The 21,959-nt window shown below is 41.7% G+C and overlaps 2 protein-coding genes and 1 long non-coding RNA gene across 9 annotated transcripts in view; all 3 read left to right on the top strand.

Annotated features, from left to right (window-relative positions):
• The window catches only part of LOC113018066 (NACHT, LRR and PYD domains-containing protein 12-like), a 267,984-nt gene that overhangs the window by 225,357 nt on the left and 20,668 nt on the right, over positions 1 to 21,959 (top strand). The gene's annotated exons all lie outside the window — the stretch shown is intronic.
• Positions 13,138 to 13,709, top strand: LOC113020093 (uncharacterized). The gene is made up of 3 exons (XR_003272154.2): positions 13,138 to 13,273; positions 13,358 to 13,456; positions 13,611 to 13,709. It is a non-coding gene; the product is annotated as an uncharacterized LOC113020093 (long non-coding RNA).
• Positions 18,408 to 21,951, top strand: LOC145425156 (protein NLRC3-like). Its single transcript, XM_080298118.1, has 2 exons — positions 18,408 to 20,044; positions 20,162 to 21,951. The coding sequence occupies exons 1-2, from the start codon at positions 19,771 to 19,773 to the stop codon at positions 21,949 to 21,951; spliced, it is 2,064 nt and encodes a 687-aa protein (XP_080154244.1). The 5' UTR covers positions 18,408 to 19,770.

The following is a 21,959-nucleotide window of genomic DNA, read 5'->3' as shown; positions in this document are numbered from 1 at the left end:
TTTAAAATTGATTTTAGTGTATGTACAGAACCAAAATCAGAAATGAAGTTCTCTCTGTCCAGATATTTATGGACCTAACTGTATAATCTATACAGCACGTAAAAAATGCTGTAAATAAAGAAGTCTGTGAAAATGTGGCGCTTCCAGGTCAATTTAAACTGAAGTGATATAATCTTCTCCCCACAGTTTGAGTTTGTATTGTCTCAGCTGCAGACAGACTATGATATTAATATTATTAGTTATTAATATTATTAGTTATAAAGGACACCTTCCTGCCTTTAGTCTTATTCATGATGATTATTAGTCGTCTTCTAATGTCCACAAGTCTGTATGATGTGTTTCATAGTTTCTAACAAGCCTTTAAAACTTAAGTTACTGCATTGCTGAAACACCAACATCTGCTTATTGAACAAAACAAAAACAACCAAAAGTCCACACATCTGATTTTATTTTTATTTTAATAGACTTCCAAAGATTATACCAGATAACTGGCCTCAGAATATAATTGAATAAACATTTTTGAAAACGATAACCTAATCCTGTCTTGACAGGCTGAGCTCTTCAGTATCCACCAACAGCATCGTCATGCTGAGTCAGACGTTTCTGCTCCTGGTGGAAATACTCTTCCTCTTTCCACATTGTACCAAATGTTTTTAAATGTTAGTTTCAATTTAAAATTAAAGATTAAAAAAGTGTAACACACGATGCAAATGTAAACAAAAGCCCCTCTGCAGTATGAAGTCTGCATGGCACAGTGACACACTTTAGGTGATCTCCATCATTGGGAAAAGTGCTGTCAGCTATTTCCCAGTCCCCTGGCGTCTGTGCTGTTCACAGAATCACAATTCCATCGCTGAACTTCCTCTCTGCACCGTCGATTAGAGCTTGGCACGCTCCCTTCATCCTTCTGCTTCTGTTCCAACGCCGCTGAAGAATTAGGGCAGAGCACATCGTACACCCTAGTTGTCTTCCTCAACGTCAACGTTGAATCTCTTTCACTCCTTCTGGTTGTTTGCTGTTCAAAGTCTCCTCTCGACGATCTTCTGGAAGCTCAGTAGCACAGCTCACTGTGGGATGTCTGCTGTGCTGAAGGTGATCTCTGCTCCTCTATGATCCTCCTGAAGCCTCTCTCCAGGCCTCAGCTTCCATCTTGTGGATGATCTCCTTCAGTCACTCCTTCTCAGGGCACGTCACAACATCTGCAAGTTAAAATATTGACACTCCTCTTTTGCCACACGGCTCTCGCCATGTGTCAACTCCACACAATGAGACATGCACAAGAATGTTGCACATTCTCTCTGAAAAATTCTCCAGGGTTTCTCTTGGAGCAGCTCCACTCCAAACCTGTAACCCTGTGTCAAAGAAACATTAGTCAGTGGTTAAATGTTAAGATAAGACACCAGTTTATAGAAACAGAGAAATGTGTCATGCTTTTGTTCGGCCTCCACAAATACACACATTTGTTCATTGGTTGGACTTTTTTGTAAGGAGACACATTGAAAACCATGTTAATAAGATCTTGTTGTTTCCTGTGGATCCGACACAGAGAGTGGACTTCAGACAGAAACCGTGGAAGAGATTTTAGAGGCCGTGTGTGGCAACAGGAAGTTTCTGTATGTTTGCTGATCTTACATGTGGAAAACAACACGTGATGTTTGTGGAGTTCTACAATGATTGCAGCTGCCATCATAGGCAACTCTCGCATTTAAGTTCATTTTATTAGATAGTTAAGTTTGAAACAATAAGTAGTTGAAACAGGGGCGATTCTAGGATCAGAGCTTTGGGGGTGCTGAGCACCAGGAGAGCTGCCCAGCCAGGCAAGATAAACTTTACTTGTCACAATGAGACTTCTTCCCCATCTCTGTCAGTCCCTGCATCCCTAAATGCCTCCAGTTGTCCCGAGTTCTCTCTGACTGTCTCCTTGGTGCATTTAAACCCCTGTTCCTCCCTGTCCTCATCGTCTGTTGTCTTCGTCTCCGTTATCAGTCATCATAATTTTACCATCTTTGTGCAAGTCTGCAAATGTCTTTATTAAATCATAAGATTCTTAAATTCATCAAGTCTCTCTGTGCCTGGGTCGTCGTCACAAAACATGACATCACTGTTTTGTACATTTTAACACAATTTAATCCCAACATTTGTGAAAGAAAAGCAAAACACTATTTTTGAAAAGTCTGTAACAAAACCATCAAATCTGATCAAGGTTATTTAAATGCTGCAAAAGAAGAATGGATTAGAATAGAAGAAATACATATCCTAACCTTAATTACTGGGGGAGAATAATGAATGATGCTCACAGTGAGTAAAAAGTAAACTGAGTGCATTTTTTGGACAGATATCCACTTTTAATGTGTTTGTATAATATAATACAGATGCATAAAAAAACAGAATAAATTATTACAAATAAATTATTACAAAATATTTAAAAAATATATATAAAAATGGAGGCAACTTTGCCTGTGGTAGAATGTATACAATGTATGAAAAAATCTTTACTGCAGATGCTAATTTTACTAATTCAATAATACTAATTTTGTGTTGTAAGATTTATGAGTTTCATGCTTTCGTAGTGGTCCTTAGGAGAGCTTGACATTTTTATCAGGTGGTCCACACTGTAAAAAGTGTGAGAAACACTGATAAGTGTCTGTGTGCTTTTGGAAAACATTTAAAGCTGCAGTACAGAATCTTTGAAACAAGCTTAAAACATTTTTAGAAACAGAGCTTCTGCTTCTCTTTACAGCTCCTTACTCCACCAGGGCTGTTTGGCGCTTTCTGATAGTGTGCAAATGTGGTGCACGTACTGTGGCAGTCATACAGACAACTGGACGGTCCAAAAGTCAGCCTACCTATTACTGGCTGAGGTTTTAGTAGAGTTGTGGCTGAACCACATAAAAATATATCATTAATTTTAATCTCCCCAATCAATGATCATGTTATGTTGGAATGTTGTTAAAGAGGGTCAAAAATGTTTCAACCCAGTTTGTTTTGCAGATTCTGTACAGCAGCTTTAATATAGGGAGGACACAACTTCCAGATTGTGAGTAAAATCAGGTTTTTTTTTTTCTTTGTCAGTTTAACAGTTTCTGTTGTGCCTGTCACTGCTCCCTGTCTGTTTGCTTACCTGGTTCTTCCTGACCTTGTGCTTCTCCTCACGTTCCTCTCTTTCCTCTCTCCCTCTTTGGACTGACAATCATACACAAATAGATTGTATTCAATTAGATGAAAAATTACATTAATATGAAAAAAATACTATAGGGCTTTGGAGCGTGATGTCACGGGGGTGGGCGTGGAAAGGATTTTGGCCCGATCTGCCATTTTGGGGGTCTAGCGCAAGTGAAAAGGGAGCGAAGGCACACACAACAGCCATGGTTCATATTTGCTGTGTGGTCAGCTGCAATGTTCGATCACACGACTGGCAAGAGAATAAGCTTGAAAATGGTTTATCTTTTCATTCTTTCCCAACCTGGAAGCAACATGAGGCAGCTCGTGTATCGATGTTACCAAACGAAGGCGTCCAGCCTGGAGAGCAGCTGTGAGACGAGCTGACGTGCAGTTCTCTTCCATCTCCAAATATCTGTTGGTGCTCCAGACATTTTCATTCCGGTAAGTTCTAAATATGTTCATATCTCTCCTTATAGCCTATTAGTTTTATTTTCTATGCGCTCTGAGGTCATAGCAAATTACAACAAACATCCTACTGAGTGATTTTGCAGAACTAAATTCTATTTATAGAGTTGCTAATTATTTGGCATTATTGCAGCAAACCAGCCGATGAAATGGATGAAACACATCGTGACTGAGTTCCAGCGCTACACAAGGGACCTGCTTCAAACATACCACCATGCCAATCAGATTACTACTTCCATGTGAGGGTGAAGAGGTGACCCTTCTGGATAAGATGGTGAAGGTTTGCTGCATTTTGGTGAACAGTGTGGTAGTAAAACCAGGGAAAACCAGCCCTGGCCAACAGGGAAACAAACGCCGACACTGCGGTGCAAGTCTCGGACGACAGTACACCTAAAGCTGGGCAGACACTGCAATTTTCAAACTGCACGATTGACTCGCAGGGGTGAGAAGTTGGTAGGTCACGATGCAGGGTCTCACACTATACCGCCCGATGCTCTGATGCGACCTGAGTGCTCACACTGTGCCTCCATAACATGAAGGTTATAACAGAAAATATGTTGCTCGCTCTCCTTCTTTCTTTCACTCACACAGACACACAAACCACCATCAACTTTGCTAAATTGCTAATGAAAAACATTGATCAGGCAGCTGTGATTGAGCAGCGATGTAAATCCAACTATTTTCACGTTTGTTGTGGTCGTGATAATTTTGTGATGCCACATCGAAAAGGCTCGGATGAGCTTTCCAAAGTTCTACAAGTTGTGCCTCCATCGCTTGTGTCCAGATCACACGCTGCACAGCCGTGCTGCTCCGTCTTTTTCACCAACGTTTACGTGTTTGCGCGTCAGCAGCGTGAGCGGCTGCGGTGACACCCTCACGAGCGAGCAATGTTTGTTCCCCTCAGAGAAATAAAAAAAGGCTGCAAAAGTACAGGGAGGAATGGGAAAAGGGAAACACCTGGCTGGAAAAGGTCACCATAACACCTATAAAGAACACTGCACTGTGTGCCGGCGCACTTTTTCAATAGGCACAAGAAAAACATGAGGGGCGTGAAAGCTTGGGGAACCCTTAACCAATTTCTGGTCCACCAGGCCACGGCAGAAGCAGATATGGTATGTAAACACTGGTTTGTTTTTTAAACCCTCTGGTTAAGGTTAAAATGGGCATGTGCAGTGAATATCAGGGCTATGTGGCCAGAAGTGTGATAATATAATTTATTTTGTGTAATAGACAACTGCAAGGATAAATAATTACAACAAATAGATGACTAATACATAAAAGTAATACATAGATGAATAATGATGATGAGTTATGATGCGTACTCAAGCGGGTTTACAAACGGGAGCAAAAGCTGAAATAATGCCTCTACTGAAGCCAATTGCACTAAATGCACTAAATGTGCACTGTTACAAGAATATTTTTCTTTCTATTGTTTTCTATTAATTTATATAATTTTAAGTTAAGCAGGACAGAGTTCTTTTAAAGAAATATTTACTTTTATTCTCAAAAGTTAAGCAGGACAGGCTTCTGTTTAAGAAAGAGACCTGTTTTACTGTGTTAATGTTGTCATTTTGAGCTAAAATAAATGGCTAAATGATCATTTGTTTCCCATGTGTTCATATCACAAAGAATACGCATCTGCTTAAATCAAATTCAAGTCAAATGGTTAAAAAAAATAATTTCACACACACAAAAAAGAGCTACCACACTGGGAAGGGTGAAGACAAACGGTCGCCCGGCCCTGGCCACGAGGTGCCCCTTATTTATTTCTCAGGGAGTTGGCAACCCTATGTTTACATGATCGAAATAACTTGAACACAAACACAAACAAACAAAGAGGAAGACCGCACCGGAAGGAAACAACTACAAGTCCCAGCATCCCCTGTGTTTAGGGAGCAGCAGTGAAAGTGAAAGTATTGAGCCTCCGTTGAGAGGAGGAAGGTGGAGCTGAGGCAGGTGAGCAAAGGCGTAGATTTTGCATGGACGGGAGGGACGTGTCCCCACCAATAATTTGATCTCTTCGAGAAAAGAAAAACAAACCCGATAGAGAGAAAGAAAAAAACAATCTGTCAACGTCTAATTCACCCAGCGGTGCAGAAAGAGTTAAATTACGTTCTCTACTGGAGTCCTACGTCATGTGACAAATATGGCCAATGTGATTGGCTGTGCCTTTCAGGGAGCTCTGTTTAGTAGTGATGTGCGATACCACTGATTTCCTTTCCGATCCAATACCAAGTAAAATTCAGGGTGGTATCGGTGATACTGATCCGATACCGACACTCTGTACAAAAACTTAATGTTTCATTGCATTACATAATACAATATATAATTGTATTATGTAATTGTAATAATAACATAACCATATTGCTTCATAATGATTAGAGGACATCAGACAACTTGTTTTTGTTGCTTAATAATGCAGAATAATCATATAGAAATAAAAAAAAAACTGACGTTGTGCGCTATTTGAGCATGTTGCCTGCCTGCAGCACTAAAGGACTCTGCGAGAGACGTCTGTCTCGCCTTAGCAGCACCTGTCCCTGTCCTCCTCTTCAGTTCACCTCAACATAAGCTTATCATATTCTGTGATGTGATTTACTCCGAGGTGTTTGACGAGGTCAGTGCTGTTGCCACAACACCTCACTGTTTTGCCACATATATCACAAACCGCGTCTGGGCTGTTTGTGGAGGTAAAACGCGTCCACACAGGACTCTGTTTGCGCTCAGCCATTGTTGTGAGTGTGCACGCCATGGGCTGCGACACATTTATACAGCCGTATTTCGCATATGACTATGAAAGGCATAAGAGGAAGTAGTTCCTTCCAAATTAGACGATCCGAATGATATAGTTTCTTTCCACTGCGTTCATTTTAATGGAAAAACTACAAATTTATCCCAGAGTACTAAAATATCGATATTATAATATGAGAATCGATTCTAGAACATAAATTGCTGGTATCGGAAGAATCGATATTTCAGTATCGATCCGCACACCACTACTGTTTAGTTTTAGCAGCGGCAAGCCTGCGCTGCTAGGGCCTGCAAGGAGGAGAGGTGGGTGGCAGCAAAAAGGAAGTACCTGGATATGAGAAAGTGTTTTTCAAAGAAACCTGTAAGTTACTTAAAGTCAAGCTCACTCATAAAATGTGTCCGTCACAATAACATTACAGGCTATGCTAGGCTTTGGCCCACATCAGTCTAAAATTGTATGTAACCATGAATAACGTGTTTTGGAAACTAACTGCACAACAGGCAGCACTATTAGTTCTCTCAGTCTCTGAGCAGCATTTCTAATTTTGATTGAAACTGTCAGAGAAAACGGCAGCGTCGAGCGAGCCAGGATATTAGTTTACAGAGGCTGTTAAAATTATATGTCTGACGTTAAAATGTTGGTGACACAATAATTTCATCCTAATGGCACTGACATATTCATAGGGTTCATTTTTGAGACAAAATATAACGAGGTAGTCATGATTTTGCAAATAAATAAAAATAAAACCTTGTAGTGCAGTTTGCACAAATTGTTTTAAAAATGCACTCACCCTACAAACATTACTGATGAGTCAAGATCTGCACAAAGTGACAGAAACACTGAAGCAGCTACACATTTTATTCTTATTGTCATGTATGTCCTATTTGTCAGGTGACAGAAGAACCAACACAAAGCTCAGAGAGTAATGGTGACACAAGATCACAGGTGAAAATAAAAAACTTAAAATAACCCGATTGCACAAATATGCACACCCTTAAACTAATACTTTGTTGCAGCACCTTTGCCTTTTATCACTCTAATCAGTCTTTTTGGGTAGGAACCTATTAGCATGGCACATCTCGATGTGGAAATATTTGCTCACTCTTCTTTGCAAAATTCACATATAAAACTATGAATTGTAATTTTAAATGGTTTAGCAGGTAGAATAGCACATGTAGGCAGGTATACTTCTCCTTTTTTATCAAGAAGCAAAGACAAAAAGGGGAACAAAAGAAACAGGGCAGGGTTCGGTGGTTGAATCATCCGTCCCCACCAATGCCAAAACCAAATCTACGCCTTTGCAGGTGAGTGTTCACATGAATATGTTTCTTCTTATGACATAAAATAATTCCACGCTGTTCGTGTCTGTGGGTGAAATGTGAGGCCGGTCGGCTCCTCTGAGCGCTGGTTTCCTGTAAGTAGAGAGGAAGTGAGTTTAGCTGAGCCTCCGTTTAGTGTGAGAGAGCAGGAGTAGAGTGAGAGCTGTGCTGAGGCAGGGTGAGTGTTAACACCGCTCTGACATTACTGTGTCTCTGTGGCGGGAACAACAGGCTCCGTCAGTGGAGGCAAAAATAATCAGACTTTGGTTTTTCAAAGGAAACAACTTTATGTCGGAAGTTCCCGCACGCTCATTGGATAACGATGTGTCAATCTCGAGCTATTAGCCAATGAGCGTGCGGATTCACAGAAAGACCCGCCTTTATCACGGGGCTTTAAAAACTACAATGGCGACAGAAACTCCGTGGGTGGAGTTCAGGGTGACGTTATGAAACTGTGACGTTTCAGCCACTTCCTGTTCTCAGTCCCAGCGTCCTGATCACCGAGGTTTCTGTTGCTCTGATATCTGATATTGATTATATTGGTAAACAGGCTGTAGCATAAACACAGCTGAAGCAGTTTTTGGATGGTTGGCTTCAAATGATCCGTCTGTTTGAAAAGTAAAAACAATTTAAAAATAGGTGAAGCTGATGCAGGGTGAGTGTTAACACCAGGACTTTAGAGGGAAGAAGAGTCACAGCATGTTGTTGACGCGTTGTTGTTCAATCGGGGGAGGCTCTCCGTTGAGGAGAAAAGCTTGAATTTGTTTGTATACGGATTATCCATTGTTTATTATTGCTCACCACAAACAACTATCTGATTGAATAGTTTTCTTATCAGATAGAGAAATAAAATGCGTCGCAAAATGTAAAAGCAAAATTTCCCCGCCTGGGCTGCCTTGCGCCTGATTGTTCTGTAAATAGTTTGAAATGGTTACATAAAAAGCGTCTGAGCCTTGGCTGCATTTTTAGGTAAATATAACTTTGTTGTCTGCAAAACTTTTGTGTATTTTAAAAAATGTACAATTTCTGTTTGCATTTCAAGTTATGAAAATGATTTGTTTAACATGCTTGTGGTTTTTACAGTCAAAAATATCACTTTCTACTCGTATTTTAAATTTTGTCTGAATTTAGATAAATTCTGCTGATACATTTTGTCAAAATGAGAAAATAACAGATTGGCAAGATAAACAGTTTTTAAATGTGAAATACAGAGGCCACATCAAAAGTAGTCAAAAACGACCAATTACACCCTGGACACCAGCTTTCTGGAGTATTTGAAATAACGGTAATATGAGTGATCCATATGGTCACAAAGAATAGCCACTTGTTTCTGTGCTACCAAAGTTCCCCGGCTTTCATTCAAAATGTGTTTATGGTCAGCACCTACACATTAAACTACTTAAACATTATAAATGTCTTCAAGCTCACACTGAGGCCTGTGGGGCACAATCAGCCACTGAGACAGTTCACACATTTATATGTGTTTGTATATGAATATTTCATACTTTAAGGCTGCCTGTTTATTTAAGGGAGATGAACAAAATACATTGGAATTGTACAAAATAATATCACAGATGACAAATTCAATAGATTTTAAGTAGATGCTTGTGCATTCTTAAAGTCTTATATGTTGAACTGAACTATGTGATCTGTTCAAAGCCTCCCAGTCAGTGCTGTTCTCCATGCCTGTCTGACTGTACATGTTATTAGCACAAACACTTTAAAGGTGATCCTTTAGGACTTCAGCAATAATACAGACAGCAAGGTAGTTAGCAATAAAACAGTTTTGTTGGGAATTAACTTAAAAAACAAACAAATATCTGTCTCCTAATTCTTGTCACACAGGAAAGAAGCATCAATATCTGATGAGCAGACTTATTTCTTTCTTTTTTTCTTTTTTTGTTCACATTTTCACATCTTAATTTTTAAGTGAAATTGGCATTTAGAGTTTATACACTATGTATATAAGGTAGTACAGTACAGTGGAACCCCGACTTACAAAATGAATTCATTCCCGAGGGTCTTTCGTAATTGAGTTGCGCGTTTTAAGTGAGGCGATGCTGAACGATAGGCTATAGGCTAATTGCTAACTAGAACAACAATTCGTCGTTCAAGTGGAACAGCGAAGCGCAAGTGCGGAAACCAAGGGGTTGTCACATGATTCGGAAGGCATTGTGGGCGTTGTAGGCTCAGCCAATCGGAGCCAGCGGATTTCGTTACTCGGGCATTTTGCCATAACACGGGCAGAAATATTGCCATTCAGTGCCTTCGTAACATGAATTTTTCGTGAAATGGGGCATTCGTAAGTCGGGGTTCCACTGTATTTTTGTGTGGTGCGTTTTTCTATTTCTTAGCAAAAGTTGAACAAAGGTATTTAAGTTCACGTAGGATGATTTGTTTTCATTTTCACATGGTCTTACTGAGGTAATGCGAATTGAAACATGCATTCTTCTTTTTTTTTTTTGGCGGGGGGGCTGATGTGCTGGAAAAGCTTGAAAAGGGACCTTGAAAGTGCTTAAAAAGTGCTTGAATTTGACCCTGAAAAAGGCGTATGAACCCTGCTCACGGCAACGCGTGGGACAGACCCGCTCGCCTCGCAAGCAATCGAGCTGTTATTACCACCGACAAAGCGCATGTCCCGGTACACAGCTGCCATAACCTCCGCTGTACACTGACTTCATTTACTGAGGTTTTATTTCCTGATTTTCGTATGTGTCATACGTGTTTCAGTCGCCAATTCTGAATTATAACTAACATTAAAAACATGTTTAAGGAGGAGAGAGAGCAAAAAAATTCGATTAACAGCTGATGTTTGGGTTTTTGTTCAATAATCAGCGTGACCTGATAAACGCATAAAAGAAATAACGTTGGTGTTTCCGTCATGTAGTAACTGTTAGGTTTAACTGTACAAAGGTGGTTCGACACTATGAAACACACACAGACTTCATGATGTTCGCCTCATTTTTTTATTGTGAATATTAATCATGAGGGTAAACGGCCCTGTACACCACGGAGCGAGGTCAGCATGTCCACGATATCTTCAGCTCTCTGAGTTAACCCATCAAACTAATCTAACGCTCATCTACGAATAACTCACGGCTCATATCAATATTATTTTACAGAAAATCATCCTTATTGCTGCCAACTATTCCAGAGACATGAAAATCTACAGCATAAAGAACACAAAAATATATAGCAGTCTAACGCAACACTGTAACAGAGATGAATGCATCAGTTTGTCACAGATCAAAGTGGAATGAATGTGATTGGTTGAACTGGTGTTCGTGATCTGTGTTTTCTGCATTTTCATCAGCGTAAGAGACTCAGCAGCAGATTATGACAGTTATACATTTGATGAATCACCAAATTAATAAACGCAAGAAACGATCAAACCTGTTCCGACAGTTTGAGTTTGTGTTCCCTCAGCTGCAGACTCGCTGGTTTTTAAATGTTTGAGAGCGAAGATGAGATAGAGAATCAGCAGCAAAGAGAACAGAGAAAATTCAAATCAGAGTTTTTCTCTGAATTAAAAGCAAGGAAACAACAATATATTCTACATGGTGAAACTGATGGTTTCTGGTGTTTGGGTCTGTTTTTCTGTATTCATGCAGATAAAGTGTAAACTCAGATGAATTATACCATCAAATGTTAAAGGAAAATATCAGGATGAGTGTCTGTGAGCTGAGAAGGACGTGAAGCGAGCAGTTTATCCCAGAGCTGAAGCTGCTCTGTGTGCAGAGATGAGCTCAGATTCCTGCTGTGATTGATCAACAGTCACAGAAATGTAGACTTGTAGTTATTACTGCAGTATGGTCACAGCAGATACTGATAAACATGTATTATGAGGATGGATGATCAAGTTTCTCACTCCTTTAAATCTCAGTTTTTTCTTCTTCACAGTTTATCTGTTAATTTATTAATGAATAACACTGAAAGAGTTTCTGTTATATTTCCCCTTGAACATCAGCTTATTAGGGCGGCATTAGGAAATAGCCCCCCTCCAAAGAATGAATAAATGAATGATGATAATAATGAAATGATTAAAAAGCAGAGCTCAGAGTGGTAGAATGGTCAAACATGGATCCACGGGTGGTTCAACTGCATTTGGTGACGTGACTAAAGCAAATCTTTCAAATAATCCCACCATCAACGGGATGTTGTCTCCTTTACTACCGTTACTTTACTTGGTCACCGTGTGAATTTCTTTGAAATGAACCAAATTCTTTTATTTGTTGGTTGTTGCATATTTAACCTCTACAGTCAGGAAAGGAGGAGATGAGGCCTCAACAATGTTGGGTTGTAGCTGTGGTTCAGGTTAGAGTGAGTGTCCATGGAATAAATGTAAGTCAGTGAACTGGAAACATGACTGTGTTCAAACTTTGTTTCCTTTTTATAATGAGTCTAATCAAAGATGGACAGAAGTATCTCCACTGTGACTTTTCTGTGTCACCATCAGAGCTTCTGCACAGTGTTTCTGGGGCAGATAACATTGCAGCATTATGGAGACATTATGGAGACAAAAAGAAAAGCGTCTGGACTTCTTTAAGTTAAACTTAAAGAAATCCAGACGCTTTTCTTGGACTGTTGGTTTCAGTGTTGAGTCTCATTCACACACTCCCTCAGACTCTTCACACACACTGATTTGCTGACATAAACACACTCCTGTGTGCTTTCTTGGCTTCACACACACACTGAGGACCATCTACAGACTGTGAGCTCCGTCTTCTTTGTCTTTGGAGCCGAACTCTGACAAAGTAAGGAACAAAACTTTCTCCAGCGTGTGAACTTTCCTCCTAGACTCAGTCTGAGCAGTCAGACCACATATTTCTAAAGCAGCACATGAAGGTGTGGCTCACACACACACAGGTGAAGGAAACAGCTGCAGTATTAAAAACTGCTTCACTGTCTACAAATATATGAACTGAATGTTTCTTTCAGGCTGTAAAAACCTTATTTATCCTCCATTGCAGTCCTGCATTCAGAGCATTACTTCTGTTATATTAGTACATGTATTTTATTCTGAGGAACACATGAAACTCTGAGCTGAATTGAATCCATTGAATCAGAGTCCAGGACTCAGACTAAACACACTGAATGTGTCCTGAGCTCGGCCGCTGTTCCACAGTAACTGCTGTCAGAGTCACTGTTACTGAGTTAGCTTAGCTAGCAGAGCAGCTAGCAGTTAGAGTATGAACTCTGTAAGCAGTCAGCTCGGTCCTGGACGTTGTTACTGACATAAAGCTGCTCTCTGCAGCCATGTTTGACCTGCTGCTTTGTAGGACTACAGTAATAGAGGATTTGGAGGCTGAACTGGGCTCTGTGACACTTTTTGTAGTGAACTGATGAAAGCTGCGTCTCAGATGGATGTTAGTCCAACACATCAGACACGACCTCTGCAGCTCTCAGTTGATGTGCACAAGAATGATTTGTGTTTCCTCTGCAGGTGAAGGTAGAAAGTGTGCGTGAGCTGATGTGAATTGAGCAGCATGGATCAGTGTGAGGACAGAGAGGAGGGAGTCCCTCCCTCTAAAAGCACTCTGTGTGGGGAACACGAGAGCCAGACCAAAGCTCAGAGGTGAGATGACCATCTCTAACTGTCCATGACTCTTCTCCATGTCACAGCTCAGCACTCACGTCACTGCTCCATCATTATTCACAGGAACCAGCCTGGACCTCCACCCAGCTCTGTGTCCTCTAAGAGCAAACAGGTGAAGCATTTCTTTCGTAATTTAGGGCAAAAGAAGTCATCTGACAAAAAGTAAGTTCATGTCAGTATTAAAATGTTTGAAATTTTAATCAGCTTTTTACTATTTAACGATTTAAATAATAAACTATTTACATAGTTTATACTTTTTATGTAATGTATTGGACACATTGGATGTGACACATGTTTCATGTTCACTTATTTTTAGCGTCAATCAGAAACCATCCAGCTCTGTGTCCTTAAAGAGTGACTGGTCCAATCATCGAGGAATTAATTTTAAATCCCAGCCAGTGTCTGCTGCAGAGAGGTGAGCTGTTAGTAACAAGAACTCTCTGATTTAAATGATTTTGATGTTTCCTGGTTTCTAAAATGCATCTCTGTAGCAGAGCAGTGTCTCCAAGGACACACAGGCTCAGCTGTAACTGTCAGTTTATCTGGTTTAAGACACATTTGGACTCAATTGGCTGTTTTTAACTATGTATTTTAATCAGAGGTGTAAATCTAGACCTCACACATCTGGATCGTAAACTATGATAGAAACAGCTGCTAGCAGTGGGTAGTTTGACTTTGATACGCTGCTCTAGAAAGCAAACAAAGGTTTGTGCAGCTCCTCTTCAGAAAAGTGTTCAGAGAGCAGCTGCTGTATTAGACAAAGGCTCGTCGTGTGAGCCCAGATGTGTGTAACAGCTGGATGAAGGAGAACCATCACAGTCACGTCTCCATCCCGCCTTTATTAATGAACTTCCTGTTGCTTGCAGATGACAGGAACACAAAGTGTTTGTGCCACGTGATGCTGCAGGATTTGTTAACGTGTCCATGATGGTAACATCTCCTCGTCTAACTGCAAACACATGAGCGCTCCTAACGGCAGCTATCACAGCCACACAGGCAGACTGTGTCTCACTGTTGCATTCAGGGACATTTGTTTTCCTGTAAAAAGCTGAACTCTAATCTAAGAGGACTGTTACTGACAGGAAACAGCTGCATTATCTGCAGTCTGTGTGACCACAGCTGCTTCAATCACTTTATCAGAGAATTGATCATTGAATAAAACATGTTTGTGTCTGCAGAGGTCAGAGGTCACAGTCTGCAGGATCCAGCTGTCCGTCTGTGAGGAGTGACTGGTCCAAACGTTACCCTCCAGAGTTCAGTGCTGCACCTGGACCAACGAGGTCAGAAACCTGTGATGACTCCTTTACATGTTTGTGTTTTCCTGCATAAATATGACCAAAGATTCATTAAAAAGATAAAAATATTAGACTTTGTCCTGTAGCGCTGTGTGGCAGGCAGGATTGGACCCAAACACAACAGGATGAAGTCAAAGAGGCAGCTTTATTTCAGCTGTGAACATGCAAACAGCAGAAATAAGAAAACATAACTGTAGGTTTGCAGTGAATGAAGCCTCAGCTCGACGCTCCACTTTGTCCCTCTTTTCCTTCTCCAAACAGCCACATCAGGAGTCTCTGATGGAGTTTTAAAATATTTAATTACACATGTCCAAAGATGGGTTCAGGATACCTGAATCCACAGTTATTAAAGCTAAAATAGTTCACAGGGTTTGGACTTTGTTAGGTGACGAGAGAACATCAAAGTGTTTTTTATCTTTAAACAGTATTTTTATCACTTCAGTTGCTCTCACAGCCCTGTTTGTTATTTTAGTAAGTAAGTAAGTAAAGTTTATTTATTAAGTGCTTTTCATAGACAGGTAGTCACAAAGTGCTGCACACAGAGATTAAAATAAACAGTACGATAAATAGCAAAATGCACAATATACACAATATAGAGTTTAAATGTAAATGAAAAATATAAAAATGTAAACAGCATTGGTCAACAGAAAGCTTGTTTAAACAGTAAAGTTTTTAACTGTTTTTTAAAGGATTCCACAGAGTCAACCAAACGTAGTTGTAGAGGTAGACTGTTCCACAGCCTTGGTGCCACAGACTGAAAGACTCCGCCCCCTTTCGTCTTCAGACGTGTTCTGGGAGCAACCAACAAACTCTGAGTCTGTGAGCGGAGACAGCGAGCAGCAGTGTATTTAGTGAGAAGCTTGGATAAATAATCTGGGGCCATTTAGTGCTCTGTACGTTAAAACAATCATTTAAAACGAATTCTAAAATCTATTGGGAGCCAATGTAAAGAACATAAAATAGGAGTGATGTGAGCTCGCTGGGTAGAGCGAGTTAGTAGAGTGGGTGCTGCGTTTTGTACAGCTTGGAGGCGAGAAAGAGATGATTTATCCAAGCTGGTAAACAGGGAATTACAATAATCTAAACGCGATGACACAAATGCATGGACAATTTTTTCCAGTTCAGCTAAGGAGACCATATGTCACAGTTTAGAAATATTCCTTAAATGAAAGAAACAGGAACGAGACAGAGACTTTACATGTGAGTCAAGGCCCAAAGAAGAGTCAAATATTATTCCAAGATTTCGAATATTTGGCTTAGCAGAAGAACAGAAAGGGGCAACAACTTGACTGATTTTAGAATATAGATCAGGAGGAGCTATGATCATGGTCTCTGTCTTGTTCTAACAAGGTAATTGTTAGAAAGCCAATCAGAGATTTGAGTTAAAGCCTGGACTAGGGTGGACAGCCTATCCAGCTGATGAGGCTTAACCAGAGCTCTTATGTTTCACTCAGTGCTCCCACCAAACACCTTGGAGGACACATTAGTGTGATTTAGATTTCATTGCTGTAAACACCAGTCACACAAGCTAACCCATGGAGGCAGCAGCAGGCTTTGTGTTTGGTAAAGTCTGCTGGCTTAAACTAAGAGAGTTTAGTTTGTTAGCACAAAGAGCTGTCAGCTAAAGCCCCGAATGCACTTTGAATACAGACGAACTGAGAAAAACACTTTAAATACAGCAAACAGTCAAACTGACCACATCTTTTTCTGCTGATCATCCACAGCAGTACGTTTAGCATTCATGCTAGCAGCAGGCTATGACTGTTAGGGTTGCCAACCGTCCCTTAAAAAACGGAATCGTCCCATAATTAGAAACAAAAGCACACGTCCCGTATTGAGCTAATAAGGGACGCACTTTGTCCCGTAATACAGTGAGAATCAAAAGTAGTCTATAAATGTTAATGGAATTAACGCTTTGTTTGAAAACATAATTCCCAGCCCCTCTCCTGCTTTGTGACCAATGAGCTGACAGCACACTTATGACAATACCGCTCATCTCATTGGTCGAGGAAAGGTCGCTTGCGGAGAAAATACCAGAAGACAACAGATGACCACAACAAGAAGCATGGCCAACAGGGAAACAAACGCCGACACTGCGGTGCAAGTCTCGGACGACAGTACACCTAAAGCTGGGCAGACACTGTGCGATTTTTTCAGTCACGTTATTCAGCTCCTGCTCAAACTGCACGATTGACTCGCAGGGGTTAGAAGTTGGTAGGTCACAATGCAGGTCTCACACTATACCGCCCGATGCTCTGATGCAACCCGAGTGCTCACTCTGTGCCTCCATAACATGAAGGTTATAACAGAAAATCTGTCGCTCTGTCTTTCACTCACACAGACACACCACCACCATCAACTTTGCTAAATTGCTAATGAAAAACATTGATCAGGCAGCTGTGAATGAGCAGCAGTGTAAATCCAACTATTTTCACGGTTGTTGTGGTCGTGATCATTTTGTGATGCCACATCGAAAAGGCTCGGATGAGCTTTCCAAAGTTCTACAAGTTGTGCCTCCATCGCTTGTGTCCAGATCACACGCTGCACAGCCGTGCTGCTCCGTCTTTTTCACCGACGTTTACGTGTTTGCGCGTGAGCAGTGTGAGTGGCTCACGAGCGATTGATGATCGGGAGCTGCTCGAGGTGTTAATCGCTTCTCGTTACCCCACGTATACTACACGATGCACGATGAAGGCCAAAATTGGGCCGATCACCAAATCGGTCGCACGACTCAAAAATCGTCTCAAAATGGGCCAAAAATCGCACAGTGTAAGCCCAGCATTAGAGCAGCAATGTTTGTTCCCTCAGAGAAAGAAAAAAAGGCTGCAAAAGCACAGGGAGGAATGGGAAAAGGGAAACACCTGGCTGGAAAAGGTCACCATAACACCTATAAAGCGCACTGCACTGTGTGCCGGCGCACTTTTTCCATAGACATGCTTCTAATGGTGGGCACATGAAGAACATGAGGGGTGTGAAAGCTCGGGGAACCCTTAACCAATTTCTTGTCCACCAGGCCACGGCAGAAGCAGATATGGTATGTAAACACTGGTTTGTGTTTTTAAACCTTCTGGTTAAGGTTAATATGGGCATGTGCAGTGAATATCAGCGCTATGTGGTCAGAAGTGTGATAATATAATTTATTTTGTGTAATAAACAACTGCAAGGATAGATGATTACAACAAATAGATGACTAATACATAAAAGTAATACATAGATGAATAATGATGATGAGTTAAGATGCGTAATCATGGGAACAAGAGGGTCTACAAACAGGAGCAGCTGATTACATTAGAAAAGCTGAAATAATACCTCAACTGAAGCCAATTGTACTAAATGCACTATATGTGCACTGTTACAAGAATATTTTTCGTTCTATTGCTTTCTATTAATTTATATAATTTTAAGTTAAGCAGGACAGAGTTCTTTTAAAGAAAGATTTACTTATATTCTCAAAAGTTAAGCATGACAGGCTTCTGTTTAAGAAAGAGACCTGTTTTACTGTGTTAATGTCTTCATTTTGAGCTAAAAATAAATGGCTAAATGATCATTTGTTTCCCATATGGTCATATCACAAAGAATATGCATCTGCTTAAATCAAATTCAAGTCAAATGGTTAAAAAATAATTTCACAAACACAAACAAGAGCTACCACACTGGGAAGGGTGAAGACAACTAGGTTGCCGGCCCTGGCCACGAGGTGTCCCTTATTTATTTTTCAGGGAGTTGGCAACCCTAATGACTGTCCACTGAGCACCAACACAGGTAGGAGTGAGCAGTGATGAAGCAGGACTGTGGGCAAGTTTGAGCTGCAATCCTATTGGCTTCTCAGTTTCTCCAAAGAAAAGGGGAAAAATTCTTGGTGTTGTGAAGATGTGAGTTGGTCTTGTTGTCGTGGGGCTGGAAGGATGCTGGCAGTGAGAGGCTTTTCATACAGTGTTCAGTAACAGAATGAGAAGAAAGCCACTGCACATGAAACAAGGTGCTCGTAGTGTTTGTTTACTGTGTTTGTGCCACAATGTCAAATCAGTTGTAGATTCACATGCAGACTTGTCCAGTGAAACCAGTGCAAGTACTGCAGTACAGAGCAAAGACTAAGCAAGCCAGGAGAGCTCTCCAACTTTCTGAAAGTATCAGGATATTTGAGTGATAAGAAAAAGTGGATCATGCAACAATGTCGCTCAGCACACAAAACAATCAAAGCAGAATAAATATAATGTTTTAGATCAAACACTTACAGGGACCTGAAGAGAGAGAACCAACAAAATGTCATGGCTAACAGAGGAACTCAAGCACAGACTGAGTTCTGACAAACAAAAAGGTGACAGGTTATTTACCAAAGGGGTGAACCACAGTGCTCTATATATGTACAGTGAGTTGGGGAGGGGGTCCGGGGCTCCAGGGAAAAGAGGGAAGGGAGTCCACTCTCACTCCTCTTCAGTCACTCTTGTCCTGCTCTGCACTCACACAGCCACACACGGGAGTCACAGGTAAGCGTCTGTAACCAGGTCCAGGGAAATATTTACTCAAAGTATACACAAAGTTAACCCAACTGGTGAATTTAGAGAGAGATTTCTTAGCAAAGAACTGAGATCATGAACACAGGAGGGTCAATGTCCCAGCGACAAACTGCTCCATGCCGCAGCGTTAAATGGTTACCGGCAAGCCCAGGTGAGTCAGCAACAGGTGGTGTAATCATCATAGCTGTGTGGACCAAGAGCGAGAGGCCATTACAAGCTCCATCCAGGCAGGCAAAACCATAGCAGGAGAGAGCAAAACATAAAACCTGAAAAGCCATCATGAGCCAGCCAGAGAGACACAGAGTTTATACTAGAAGAGAAACCTGCTCATCTTCATCATGTTTGTTTAAATAGAGAAAATCAGAAGTCTCTGTGTGTCAGACCACGGCTCTACACAGACACTTCTAAGCTGCTTCAGAGTGAACTGACCCAGATAATCTGCACACAGCGGTTGTAAAACAGTGAAAGTCATAACTGTCTCTCTCTGATGGAAAGCTTTTATTGTGAAGTCAGGAAGTCTGCAGGAAGTGTTGAGTTTGTATTCATCGCTCAGTGTTTAATGAGACAGGCAGACAGGAAGAGCAGCTCATTAGTGTTGATGAAATCAAAGGAACTGTGAGGAACTGCAGTTTGGTCACATCTGGATGTTTTTCACTGACAGTAAATGTTTTTAGTGATAAAGAAATGTGTTCACAGAGGGAGGAAGAGGAAGAGGAGTGGTGTTTGTGAGGAGGAGCAGCTGTCCTGCTGTGCTTTGTGTCAGGACGTCCTGAAGGATCCAGTCTCTACCAGCTGTGGACACTGGTTCTGCAGACAGTGCATCTCCTCATACTGGGACCAGTCTGCTCCATCAGGAGACTCCTCCTGTCCCCAGTGTGGAGAAAGATCCAGAAGCAGAGCTGGACTGCAGACAGCCAGTCAGAACAGCTGTGTACAAAGTAAGACTGAACATCTGTCTGCTGATGGACTCATTTCTGAAAACTGGACTTCTTGTGTTGTTCAGACATTGAAGAGTTTTCTTTCTCTTTAGTCTCATTGTTTTTTCTTTCTTTCAGCAGATGTTGGTCTGCAGGAGGTTTTAGATGAACATAAGATTAGTCTGAGGAGGAGATGTGAACGTGTGACTGAAGGGAGTGATGAAACAGGAAGTAGAACCCTCCTCAACAGGATCTACACTGAGCTCTACATCACAGAGGGACAGAGTGAAGAGGTTCATACCCAACATGAGGTGAGGCAGCTGGAGACAGCTTCCAAGATGGACGCCCTCCATGACGCTCCAATCAGGTGCCAGGACATCTTTAAAGCCTTACCTGACCAACAGAGACCCATCAGAGTGGTTCTGACCAACGGCGTGGCTGGTGTTGGAAAAACCTCCTCAGTGCAGAAGTTCACTTTGGACTGGGCAGAGGGCTTGGAGAACCAACATGTCAGTGTGGTGGTTCTGCTTTCATTCAGGGAGCTGAACCTGATCAGAGATGAGCAGTACAGTCTTCTGGAGCTGCTCCATGTTTTCCATCCAACATTACAGAAGGTCACAGCAGAGAAGCTGGCTGTCTCTCAGCTTTTGTTCATCTTTGACGGCCTGGATGAAAGCAGACTTTCATTAGATTTCACCAACAGGAAGCTGCTGTCTGATGTCACACAGAAGTCATCAGTCAGCCAGCTGCTGACAAACCTCATCCAGGGGAATCTGCTTCCCTCGGCTCTCGTCTGGATAACTTCCCGACCCGCAGCAGCCAATCAGATCCCTCCTACATGTGTTGACAGGCTAACAGAAGTACGAGGCTTCACAGACGCCCAGAAGGAGGAGTACTTCAGGAGGAGATTCAGTGATGAAGAGTCCAGCAGAATCATCTCCCACATGAAGACATCCAGGAGCCTCCACATCATGTGTAGTATCCCAGTCTTCTGCTGGATCACTGCTACAGTTCTGGAGCACATGTTGACTACAGAGCAGAGAGGAGAGCTGCCCAAGACCCTGACTGACATGTACTCACACTTCCTGCTGGTTCAGACAAAGAGGAAGAAGAACAAGTACCATGAGGAACGTGAGACCAGTCCACAGGAGCTGACGGAGGCTGACAGGGAAGTTCTTCTGAAGCTGGGGAGGCTGGCGTTTGAACATCTGGAGAAAGGAAGCATCATGTTCTACCAAGAAGACCTGGAGCAGTGTGGTCTGGATGTGACAGAGGCCTCGGTGTACTCAGGAGTTTGTACAGAGATCTTCAAAAGAGAGTGTGTGATCTTCCAGAAACCAGTCTACTGCTTTGTTCATCTGAGCATTCAGGAGTTTCTGGCTGCTGTCTACAAGTTCCCCTGTCACACCAACAGGAAGACAAAGGTGCTGAAGAACTTTTTGGGAAAACAATACGAGTTCCCTCTGGATGATTTCCTTAAACGAGCCATGGAGAAATCCCTCCAGAGTAATAATGGCCACCTGGACCTGTTTGTTCGCTTCCTTCATGGCCTCTGTCTGGAGTCCAACCAGAGACTCTTAGTAGGTCTGTTGGGTCAGACAGAGATCAGTCCAGGAACCATCCAGAGAGTCATCAACAACCTGGAGGAGATGAACAGTGATGAAATCTCTCCTGACAGAAGCATCAACATCTTCCACTGTCTGATGGAGATGAACCACCTCTCATTATTTCAGGAGATCCAAGAGTTCCTGAAGTCAGAGAACAGATCAGAGAAGGAACTCTCTGAGATCCAGTGCTCAGCTCTGGCCTTCATGCTGCAGATGTCGGAGGAGGTTCTGGATGAGTTGGACCTGCAGAAGTACAAAACATCAGTGCCGGGACAACAGAGACTGATTTCAGCTGTGAGGAACTGCAGAAAGGCTGGGTGAGTCCAGAT

Source organism: Astatotilapia calliptera, chromosome 3 (genome assembly GCF_964374335.1).
Source record: "Astatotilapia calliptera chromosome 3, fAstCal68.1, whole genome shotgun sequence".
NCBI classification, from domain to species: Eukaryota; Metazoa; Chordata; class Actinopteri; order Cichliformes; family Cichlidae; genus Astatotilapia; species Astatotilapia calliptera.
This window is presented reverse-complemented; position numbering and strand designations above follow the sequence as displayed.